Genomic DNA, 12,375 nt, shown 5'->3' with positions numbered 1-12,375 from the left:
CAAAAAAGAAAGAAAGGAGGAGGGGAGAAGGAGGGGAGGGGGCATGCATCTCCACGCGTTTCTTACAGCTCTTCTCTTGTCTCTTCTTCGGCTGGAGCCTGGCTGTGCTGCGCGCTGGTCGGGACGTCTCTGCTCGGAGCTTCACCGGCTGCCCCTCACAGCAGCAGCCTGGCACGGCTGACCGGACGCCTTCTCCGGGAGTGGATCATTACACACAGGGATCAATCCCGCCGGCTACAGCTGCTCCCGGAGACCAGCATCCCTGACGCAGCAGCCCTGGGGCAGAGTCCAGCCCGGGCCAGGAGAGCGGAGCGCGGCGCGGCGGGCTCCGGGAAGAAGAGCGCACAAGCCGGGCGACGAACGGAGCGGCAGACTGGGGAGACATGGGCGCTTTTCCTAGGCAAGCACCGAGGATCTGAGCAGGGTCTGAGCAGGGCTGTTATGGGAGACAGGTACAGTATTAGGACATCTTTCCAAAGATATGCAGCACAGCAGCGATCCGTGAGAAACGCAGGGCTGAAAAGCGTGGGCTAGTGCTGAAGGATAGAAGTAACTAGAAGGCGCACGGTATGGTTGTGGAAAAGATGGGTTGGCGAACTATTGCAATTATGATGATGATTATTGTTTTAATTATCATTATTATTACTTCTATAACGTTATTGAACAGAGACAAAGCATTATCATATTTCTTGCATCATTTTATTTTAGACATAATGTATATATAGTAGATTATTATTATTAGCATCATTATGAAATTGCTTTATGTTGTAATGTAATTTCAATACACCCCGTGCAGATCTGTAGAGCAGATTGAAATGTGTCAAGCGATGCCATATATATGGAGTTGCTCCTGTTGCATACCTCGAAGCTTTTCCGCAGCAAAGAGACACAAAAAAAAAGTTATTTGTAGTTTAAAAAAACAAGCATACACGACATGACTATGAACCACAAAGAAAATATACAGCACACATATTCTTGTCAATTATTATTTTAAACATGCAATTAATGGGAGAGATATATGTAGTGTTATTTACCCCTTAAGTATTGATTTGAACGCCCCCATGTTTAAAGATCTATAAAACCTTTAGTTTGAATACAGCATAGGATACTATATAGTATTGGATTGTGTTGCTGATAAGGGAAGCCCTGGTGCTGGTATGATATGAAGAAAGTCTGTCTATCTATCTATATATCTATCTGTCTATCTGTCTATCACGTGTGTTTGTGTGTGTGTATGTAGGGTGGTGGTGGTGGGGGGGGGGGGTAACGGTAATGGGAATAGGCTTTCTGTCAGACTGCAGATGAGGACGAAACCTTGAGACGGGTGGACCTAATACATAGAAGATCCCGTTCGTGTGCGCAGCCTATGGATATACAGTGAGATGTGTCTGCAGTGAACTTACTGCATAAATCATCTAACACGTATCTCCCCATCTCTCTTCTACAGGGGGAGGAAAGAGCTCCGAAGAAACCTCCAGAACAGGCACCAGAAAGCATGATCTCCTTCCTTCTTTAATTCCCCGGTACTTGGCGGTCTCAGCGGAGGGGATGGCGGTGTGAGATGTGCGCAGCCGGAGAGCCCGGGTGTTGGAGACGTGTGCGCACTGAGCGCAGAGGACGCGCTTTCTTCCAGCCCGGAGATGCGGCAGAGGGTGTCAGGGGCATCCGTGTCTGTACCCACCGTGTCCCCGCAGCCATGGGGGGGTCCTGGCCATTCATTGTCTCCATCTGAACTGGGATGTTACAGCATTGTTGACGAGGACGCGTTGTAAAGACGATGACATCTTTCTTATAGGAAGCTGGGCACCTCTGGCAACCGATGAAGATTTCCTATTGTATAAATAACAATACAGATCTGTATACCTATATACAGAAGTGCATCCAAAGGAACTTGCACCGACTTCCCCCTATGGATTTGTCCCCCTTCGTTTAAATTATTGATTCATTTAAATATATCTATTTTTTGCCATGCTTTGGACAAGAAAATACAAATGAACGACTGCACTCTTTGATTTTCATGTGATCGGATTGGTTTCCTCCACAGATAACTTTTTGGTCCATTTTGATCATTATCCGCGTTGTCGTTACACTAGGAGGGCTTTTCCTAAGGATTGCGAGACCTGTGGGATTACCCGCCGGCGGCTGGGGAGAATGCAGGCCGGCGTGAGAGCGCTGTGCGCCGGCGGCGGAGCCTCTCTCTGCTGCCTCCTCCTGCTGTGGGTCATCTACTCTCACTTACTGAAAGAAGGCAAGTCTTTTTTGCTACACACGGCTTAGCTTGAGAAACAGCTAGGTGAATACTATATATCACCGTATAAACCGTAAAAAGCAAAGACTACATTGTAAAGTAACACACTGTGCGTTTCTGAACGTCATTTGTTTTTGGTGTTGCTGGTAGCCTAGTGGTAGCGCATTTCCATCTGAAAAGTTGTTATACATGAGACCACAAACGGCCCAAATCAGGAGGTATGTTTGCTGTGTAGTGTTTGTTTGTTTGCGTTCATATTTTTAACAGGCACCCAAATCACATAAATTCCTGTCGGCTTGAGTTTACATTAACCTTTAATTGTGGGTTACACAATGCTGTGCAGTGCATTATAGCGGGCATGCAGTTAAGGCAAAAGTTGAATGCCGGAATTAAATGCATTACTCATATATACAGAGATTATTAGTACCAGTCTTTATATATATTAAAATAATGCGTGACTTCATAGATATATTATATATATTATTTACATGGACCTATAAAAGGTTACATTAAGGTAAAATTATATTTGACTAGTTTCCCTAGACACTGATTAGTCTCATAATTATAGAAAGCAAATGATCGTGTGTGTGTGTGAGAGAGTGAAAGTCGGGGCTGTGGGCACGCTGCTGCTGCTGTTGGTTGGTAGTCAGGACGCTGCGGGAGGGGGGCGCCAGAGATCCAGCCAGCCTGGCACTGCAGGGCAGCCTAATGCGCCCCTTTACAGACGCTCTGTCCCGGAGAAGAAGGTCCAACTGGTGTGAAATGGATGGGATGGGCCCTTGTAAGGTTTCGTCTAGCGTTTCCTCTGTTCCAGCTGGTCAGAAAATATACCTGCTCCCCGTCAGGCTCAGGTGTGTGAATGCGGGTTGTGTTTGTTTGCTTCCTTAATACATCCTTAATACATATTTGGAAATGGTCGCTGCATATTTTCATCAAACGTCTAATGCAAAATGCACCGATGGCGAGTATTGCATATGCTATTTTGAAGAGACTCGGCTGGATTGTGCGGCCTGAGTAGTACTTTTAAATGTATATTGCTGTTTGTACCATTATAATTGAACACATAAAATATCTTTAATATTAAATATTCTGCGACCAAATCAGCCCTGGTGATGGAGGGTAGAAGCTCTGTAATATTCAGAGTGCAATACCATTCTTCCATGCAAACGGATAAAGTGGATTGTAGACCATTTTGATATCTGGAAGCATTTTCCATAAATGTAGCTGGCAGGACAATTTTCAATTAATAAAGAAATAGAAAACAAACACAGTTCTTAGTTATTTTGTGTTCTCTTTGTCAATGCAGTCACATCCAGTATGTGCAAAGGCACTGCAGGGCACTGCTATAATCTCTCTCAGATCTCTGGCCTTATTTCTTCATGAGCAAAGGTCCCATAACCACAAGACTGAACTGCACTGTGCTCAGTGATTCCACTAAGCCCGTATATCTCTCTGTCTTGATAGCGATGCACTGAAGCTGCAGAAACCAGAATTACACAGCCCAGACTTCTTAAAATAAGACCCACAAGTAACAGAATTGCCCAGAACATCTGCAGATATCAGAGACAAGTGTGTGTTTGTGTGTGTGTGCTTGCTCCAGTTTTGTGCTTGGGGTCTTCACACACTCGAATAATATGCATGTCGAATGTGCATGGTAGTAGACACAGCAGTAGTAGTAGTAGTTCATGAGCAAGACAAAGTAAACTGAATGGTTGCCATTGGTTGGGAATCTCCATGCTGCAGAAGGAAAGAAATTGAGATTCTTCTAAAAAGGAGAAGAATCTATCACCCTTCTATCACAAGGGTCCACATATAGACCCTCATCCCACTCAGGCACTTCCTGGAATGTGTTTGCCAACCATTAATGACACAGCAGCTTCTAATGTGTCTTTTATCTTCTCAGTATGAGGGGTTTGCTCTTTCTTCCTCATGCTCAGTGCGTGTCTCGCTCCGTTTTAGCGGCATGCAAAGTGCACAATAAATATACAACAACAGAGCAGTAAGAGATGCTAAGGGGGTTTGTGTGAATTGTCCAGCACAGTGGTCACTTGTCGCTTTTAACTTGTAACTGTCAGTCTGTTCGATTGACCTGAGCCAGATGGTAGAGTAACAGGCTCAAATTCCTCACACGGGGGCTCTGTTGAACAAGGTTGAGAATACACTCATTCAATTCGTTTCCAGTCCTTGATGAATTCTGACTGATGATTAGGAGAAGTGGTGATTGAGGTGGTGATATAACTTCAAGCCACAGTGAGAAGTCATGGTCTGGACTTCTCAGCGAAGGATTGTGGGTTCAGTCCCAGGTGTGGGACACTGCTGTTGTACCCTTGAGCAAGGCACTGTACCCAGAATGCACCAGTAAAAACCCAGCTGTATAAATGGGTGATTGTATGTAAAAATAATGTGATATATTGTAACATTTGTAAGTTGGCCTGGATAAGGGCGTCTGCTAAGGAATATAATAACTAGTAGAGAACAGTGGGTGACAGTGGGACAGAAATAGAATAATAATGCAGAACGAGGCAGTTTCCTAAATTGGAAATGAAGCCATCATGAAACATCATCTGAGAAAATCATTATTATTATTATTGTTTTTATTATTCTTATTGCCTCCATGTTGGCTGCTTTCAGGAATCTAATTAGAAAGTTTAATAAGTGAATCATCAAAGGGTTTACAAGGCAAAAGAACTCTGGTAGGTTTGTTGATTGAATTCACATTTCAACGCACGCTGTTTTCACACCTTGAATGTCTTTATTGTGGTTTCATGTTTATACATATATTGTAAGGCCTAGTCTTTAGCATTTCAATTTGTATGCTTATTCATCTCATGTCTTTGGTGTTGCTTTTCAAGCACAAATGGAAAAGAAATCAAAGTCCCAAGTTGTTGTTTTTCTCTACATCTTATTTTCTTCTTCTTCTTTTCTTCTTAAAACAATACAAAAAGGTACATCACTGAAGACCTCATCATGCCTTCTGGTCTTTGAAGAACAGAATATATCAGATTCAATTTGAACATAAGCCATGCCTCGTGTGGTTGTTTACTACAGATTGTGGTCAGCAGAAAGCATAATCTCTTGTGTTTTGACTATAGAAAAGTTGATTGAGACGAATCTGGGAAGTGCAAATATACGGTTCACTTTGTGGAGAATCTGTCTTAACCTCTGTAATCCGGTACTGGCATGTCCTCCTTAAAATGCACCACAGCGGTTAGAAGTATACGAAGAATGGAAGGAAGATGTGAAGCGCCTCTCAAGAAGGAGAAGCAAAAAGTACGTCATTAGAAATCGAGATTAAATTGGGATCATTTAAATTACCGCCTCAGATATACTAAAGGGATGATTACATCTCTGAGAAGGGGTATTCATGTTCCAACAACCTAGTATAATATTCATGAGGCATAATATTTCAATATCAAAAACATAAATATTTAAATAACAAGCATTATAATAATATGAGCATTTTGAAAAATATATGGAAGCAAATACGTGTTGACAGGATGATTTGCTCTTTCAGGATGATGTCTTTCACTCTTCATTTTGACTTGAGAGTCAGTCAGAGTATTAGATATACATTGTCTTCAGCTCTAATTGCTCCTTTGGGAATTGAAACTATGCTAGCTGTAATTGTGTCTTCCAGTTTAGCTTCCTTCCTTTCTCAGCGCTGTCTCCGATGGTGTAGTTTGGTGTCACGGCTGAGTCCCCGCTCTGTGTGTGGTGTGGGTGCTGGGTACGGTGCTTTGAGTGGACTTGTTTGGGTGCATCCTCTACAAAGACATTTGATAACCTCCACATATTACCAAAGCCTGCCTTGGTTATTTCTGTTCTCTCTCTCTACAGAAATCCATTTTTTGAACTATAATGGACAACACTGTGAAGGGTAATTATTTAATTCCAGATCTGAAGTCAGCTGATGAGCCATGAGTGCTCTGCAGCCAAGATAAGGATGCTCTACGGGAAGTACTGGAAACTCACTCACATTAACCAACTCACAAGATGATGTGGAAAGCTTTTACACAGAGATTTTAACTGAGAGTAAACGGCAAACATTGACATGTGCAAGTTTTGCAATAGAGAGTGAATGTTTGCAAAGGCAGAACCAAGATCTATTTATGCATTCATTCATACTTGAGTTTAGAACATCAGGTAGAGTTTATGGGAGTTGGAGACAGAAGGGGAGATGTTTGCACTGAAGCCAAAAGCTCGGAAATGTGAGTTGTCACTCTTACATGGTTATTTATGGGCAGGTGCGAGTTCAATGCCGTGTTTAGTGGTGTAATCATCTTTAGCTATCTGTCCTTCCCCACCCATAGAAAAGGTCTTCTCGATCCATTGATTTGTTTATTTTTTTCCTTTGCTGTCAGATATATCGCTGGGCAGTTACCCCCTCAGGATGTAGTTAAAAAATACAAGTGGTCTTTCTCACGGCAATGTTTTCAGCTGATTAAGAAGCACTGTTTGCTTCTCTGTCGTCATGGTATCGCTGCTCCCAGCCTGCAGGATGCTTCAGGTAATGATGTGCTATGTTCCCACTTGATGGTTTCATGAGGATGTGCTCTGTAATCACCCTCTCACGTCTTACAGAAAACACGAGGGCCGTTCTTTTGTTGATGTCGAATCACGGTATTGTTTTCTGGAAACCCATGATACTGAGGTGGGATGCCCCTGACACTGTGATGGGTTTCGTGTGCCAGTGCCTGGGCCCCCGAGGCCATCTGAGATGCTGGTAAACAAAATAATTTCCTCGTTTAATTAGGAGGATTTGTGTTGTTGTCATTGTGTTTATTTGTGAAAATAAGATTGGACTCAAAGAGTAGTAATTACATGTGTATTGGGACCATACTGTTGCTCACTAATGAATTCTCACACGCTCGGCTAAAGAAACAGTGCCAGTGGCGCCATGATACAGCTGGCCGGACTTTGTCTCAGCTGACTGACCCATCTGTGCACTGTGAGTGAGTGAGTGAGTACGTCTGTGTGTGTGTGTGTGTGTGTGTAGTCAGAGACTCAGCTGGACTACTATTTATCTCTTAAGCACTACCAGTACAAGCTTATTTTTCTCTCCTTCACGATAAACATATTTTTCTAGTCACTTTTGTCCCCACAAATTGACAAACAGAAAGTGAGTGATGCATCAACAAAAATAGAGAGCATTGGAAGGTTAAGTAATAGAGTACTTGTACTGGGTATGTCCTGCCATTATTTTGTATTTATTTATTTTAACCACTAGACCACCTCGCTCCTTTTAATTGAATTCTCCTGTGAAGTGTTCAGTACATCTGGAGGGTACGGGCTATTTAGCAGCAGTCCCAGTTCTGCTGACTGCACTTAAATATATATCTGCAACCTCGAGAGAAACATTGTTTTTCCATCACAATGCAGACGCGCCCACAGGGGCGGAATATGTGCATGGCAGAGTGTGTTTGTATTAAAAGGTGATTAGCTCCTATAATACTTGCAGGAAGCATGTGTGATTGCACCTTTTGGCATTGCCGCCGTGCCCCTCCACGAGCTGAGAATTGACTTGATAAATGTGTTGTAAAAAGCAAAGGCACATTAATGCGCAAGGCACGTTAATTTGCTCACTAACAAAGCCCAGTATCGCACACTGAGAAATAATGACTGCTCAGGAGGCAATTGCATGAAACTCCAAGGTCTTTTTTGTTTTCATTAAGTGGCAAATATTAACACATGCTTGCCCTTGCATTTGCATAAGAAAGGAAATCTTGATTCAAGATAAAAATGATGATGGTTGATGATCACGGCTGATTCTTAATCACAAAAAAGGTTCCCTTCATGGCAAACCCCGGCATGCCGGATGGTGAGAGTGTGCCGGTCTCGCAGGCCTGACGTGCTGATTTAATTACTGTATGTCTTCAGGGCTGGAAATCTCAGCTAAAGTCATTAGAACATCATTGCTATTGTGAACATAGCTCTGATAAGATAGAGCTGCAGAAATGTGGATTTTAATAAATCATAATAAAGGCCAGGGGAAGCAGAAAATGACTAGATTAGATTCCCCTGCCAAAAATAATCATGCAAATAAAGCTAAAGTAATGATATGTACAAACGAAAGGTTAAATAATGTGCTACAGTTGATGACATGTTTATCAGCGTTGAGGTTATTTTTCTTCGATCGGACTAATTTTCATAGCAGCAGTGCAAGTGCTTTGACGCAGTTGTTGCTGTGACATCACCTATTAACTCCCTTTCCCCACAGTGTACGCACAAGTCATGAATTAATTGGAAGACAAAGCTCCCCGGTAGTCTGAACTGTAAATTGGAATTAACCTTCAGTAGGGTGTGAATTAAGCTTAAATTGTTCAAATGGGGCGCCTTATCAATGGTCTCCAATTAGTTTGTCAGTTCCACACGCCTAGCCGAAGTGGGCTGCTTATTGGGAAACATTAACAAAATCCATACATTTCACAATGAGTGAATTGCGGTCCTGTGTGTTGACAATCAATATTTACTTGGATCTTTCAAGCATTTTATTTTGTTCTTGTTTCATTATATAATGTTGTTGTTGTTGTTACTACTACTACTACTACTAATACAGTAATATACCAGCCCTCTCCCCTCTCCCCTCTCCCTCCCTCACCCCCCCTCTGAAGTCATTGATGACAGCTCACTGGTTGACACAGATTCAATTTCACAGGTGTGTTTTATGTACCAAGTAATCCTTTTTATTGTAATGATGCAAGGTTCTTTTGTAGTTTTTTTTTTAAGTCCATACCCAAACTATTTATAAGTGTGGTTTATAAGTGTGGTTGTGTATACCTTTATTAGTCTTCTAGTAATTAGGAGAGCATGCTAAAGAATATTGATAATGTGATTGCTTCCAAACTAAGTAGAACATTTCTCTCTAAAACACATACAGATATATCTATGTAAAATCTATTTCAATGGCTGGTGTAGGGTGACCTTTATCTAAGTACATATCAGGGTGTTTTTAATTAGTGCTACCTGGAGTTAGAGTATGTCAATCTGTGTGGTTAATTCTTAATTAGTTTCCTTATGTGGCCCATGCTCTGTGTATCTCCCTCCCCATCCGGCTTTTGTCTCACACTCTGTAGCGGAAATGTCCTCTCTTGAGTTGCGGTGAATTGCGCTCTGACAAGTCCCTAACAAAACGTTCAATCTGTCATCTTAACGACAGAAAATCAAAGCCCAGCCGCCTGTCCGCAGCTTCGATTGGGCCCCGGCTCTCGCAGATGGATGGGCTGTCAGGCCAGAACGGCGCTTGTTTATTTAACAATAAATTTTGAAATGGCTGTATTTGCAGTAAGGCATTCTTTTTTGGTGATGTTGTTCTTTCTCCTCCCCCTCCTCATCTGGGCTCGGAGAATGAAAAATGTTAGTTGGTCAAATCAGGTGAAGGGTGTACGAGACCCCGGGCTTCCAGGGCTAGACCTTCCTCAGAGGCTTGAGTTTTCAGGATGTTTGCAATTTCCCCCCTTATGATAAATTCGAGACTAAACCCCAGCCCTGGCGCTGTAGGTAATGAAGCTGTAAAACAAAAGGGACATTTATATAAAAATGAAAAGGTTTTTGAAAAAAAATCAATTTCCCTGCATTTGAAAGCCCATATTTCAGAGCTCCCAGAAGAGGACTTTCTCTTTAGCTATTTCCTCATGTCAGTGCCTCCTATATTTTACCGCACAAACCTTGTGATATGTCTCAGCTGTTTTCATCCCAGACTGAGAACTGGAGGGGAAGAAAAATTACAAGCGAGAAATGAGTGGATGCAGAAAAGAAAGGGAATATCCAAATTGACTCTTAACAACAAAAGCCTTTCATTGTTACAGTCTTGAGATAATAAACATAACCTCATTTGAAACAGAACAGATTTATATTTATGAAAGTTAAATTGGAGGACTCATTCCAGCAAAATTCACTCTTTGCGTGTTTAGGATGCTTATGCAATTGTCTGCGGAAAACAGCGTGCTCCTCAAAGCTCCTCAAAGTCTGTAGACGACAACATGGCAATTTATTTTCCTTACAGAATAAATGCTGTGAAATAAGAGGTCTTCATAAGCTTTAGAAAAGTCTTTGGCGTTTAACTCAGAAGGGTCGTTTCACAGATTCTGTTAACCATACTTTCTTAACCGAAAGAAACACACACAACAAACCAACAACACAAAACCACCAGTTTATTTTACAATATATTGACAAAAGCTGTACATGTTTATATGTATTTGTGTCCCCTAGCAAAAGTCAAGAGCAGTTCTATGTCTATTGTGTTCTTGGATGGGGTGAAAAGACAAAGTAGAGTAATGGGTTTTGTGTGACACGTTCATTAGCATTCAAACCTCAGACTGATGCACTTAATAAATATGTTTAGCCAGCCATCAAGACGTCTATTGATTTCAGGAGAGGCAGATGAATTAATAAACTGTGTCAGCACTTTGGATGTTGAGTTTTGTTCCTGGGGGTCACATCTGCACCAGTGGGAGACGTGTCAAGAAAGGTTTTTCCATTCAGCGTCTTCTTGCACCTCCTGACCTCCTGCGTAGAGGTCAAACCAATTGTCACACTGTGCGTTGGCCAGACAAAGTGCAGGCGGACTGCATGTCAATATCGTGTACTTTTCTATTCAGGTAAATGAGTCTCATTTCCATAAGTAGAAAAGTAACGGGAACTGGTTTGCCCTGGCTGTCAACCGGGAGAGACAGAGAGCATTGTCTGGGCAGGATAAATCAATCACTGATGTTAAGCCAGTGAGCAACATGCTGGCTTTTCATAATTAATATGTACTTGCATAGGTTCAGCTCCGGAAAACCAAATCCAGATCTATCGTCAGTAATAAGAAATGGTAGAAAATTAACAAAATGTACCTTTGATGTTCTTCCGTAGCACTACAGGGAGAACAAGGAGTCTCCAGTTGCAACTAGTCCTGAGTATAAAAGCATATTTTAGTATCAGTGGGTTTCATTTGCATTGCATGTTCTCTTGAGTTCTTCAAAAGATCTTCCCCTTACCACGAATGTGACTGTGCCCCTCCTCTGAGCACAGCAAACCACTCCCTGAAGTTCGGTATAATAACAGCTCCCAATACGACGAGAAGTACTTCCCCCACAGCTTGAAACCCAAACAGATCAATTTTAGTTGCCGGCTGGTGGACCGGGAGCCTTATTTTTTTTCTCCCCCCCTCCAGTTGATAATGCAGTGCAGTTTGTCTCAGTGTTGTGGAGCAGTTAGCAGGGGCCTGGCCCGGGCCAAGATCGATGGGGGTGTTTGTTGGGGGAATGCCTGTCTGAATGGTGGATGACGGGTCTCTCTCTGTGCTGCTCTTTCTGCTGCCCGTCTGCCTGAGTGTGCGATCCTTTCAGCACCACGGACAGCTCCCCGCAGCAGTCAGAGCGGGATTGCGTTCAAAGACACTGTTAACAATGAAACAGTGCGGATTATTACTGTTTCTTTTAATACCTAGATTTAATCAGGACCCATCTCTGAATCCCAAAGTCCAAAACCAAAAGCTTCTGTCATGTCTTCCATTAGAAGAAAAGTGAAAACCACAATTAAATAACAGAATGGTGCTCACTGGGTGTTATTGATTCTGATTGGAATTGCTTGGGAGTAAAGGTTAATGCACTATCCCAAATGACCCTTCCCACTATGCCAGTTGTGATCCTTCATCCTGGAAAGATGTATTTTAGCAGTAAAATCTTCCAACTCTATGCCTCACTGCAGGGCTTAAAACTCTATCTGGAAACATTGCTTTTTTCTTTTTCTTTCAGTATTCTTTTGTTTTAAAGGCTTTTTGTTTTTTTTGTATTGTTTCGTGTCTGATCATTAAGACTGCTAACCTAGACTCCTCAATAAAAGTGAGTTCCCAGGTGTGGGAATAAAATAACGCAAAATAAAACATAGCAAACAAAACAATCTAACGAAATCAAATGCATGAAAAGCTGTTAAGCTAAAAACATCTAATTTAGCAGGAGTTAAACAGATCTGTTAAAACTGCATTGGGGAGCTCCATCACACTGTGGTGTGTGTTTGAGCATTGTCAATTATACTCAAGGTAGTGGTGTTATTTTAAGTAAATTGTGATGGTATTGATAATCTACTTGAGTTTTTTTGATCTAACATCAGCCAACGCAATGTTCTGCTGTTTTGTGGCCCTGTTT

General features: G+C 42.1%; 1 protein-coding gene across 1 annotated transcript in view; it reads left to right on the top strand.

The window, feature by feature from the left end:
- Positions 1-8,056: 8,056 nt before the first annotated feature.
- tafa5l (TAFA chemokine like family member 5, like) overlaps positions 8,057-12,375 on the top strand; it is a 52,565-nt gene continuing 48,246 nt past the window's right edge. The window contains exon 1 of the mRNA XM_066705664.1: positions 8,057-8,066. Coding sequence (XP_066561761.1) covers positions 8,057-8,066 — 10 coding nt within the window. The remainder of the gene's footprint in view (positions 8,067-12,375) is intronic.

This window comes from Amia ocellicauda, chromosome 5 (genome assembly GCF_036373705.1).
Source record: "Amia ocellicauda isolate fAmiCal2 chromosome 5, fAmiCal2.hap1, whole genome shotgun sequence".
Lineage (NCBI taxonomy): Eukaryota > Metazoa > Chordata > Actinopteri > Amiiformes > Amiidae > Amia > Amia ocellicauda.
This window is presented reverse-complemented; position numbering and strand designations above follow the sequence as displayed.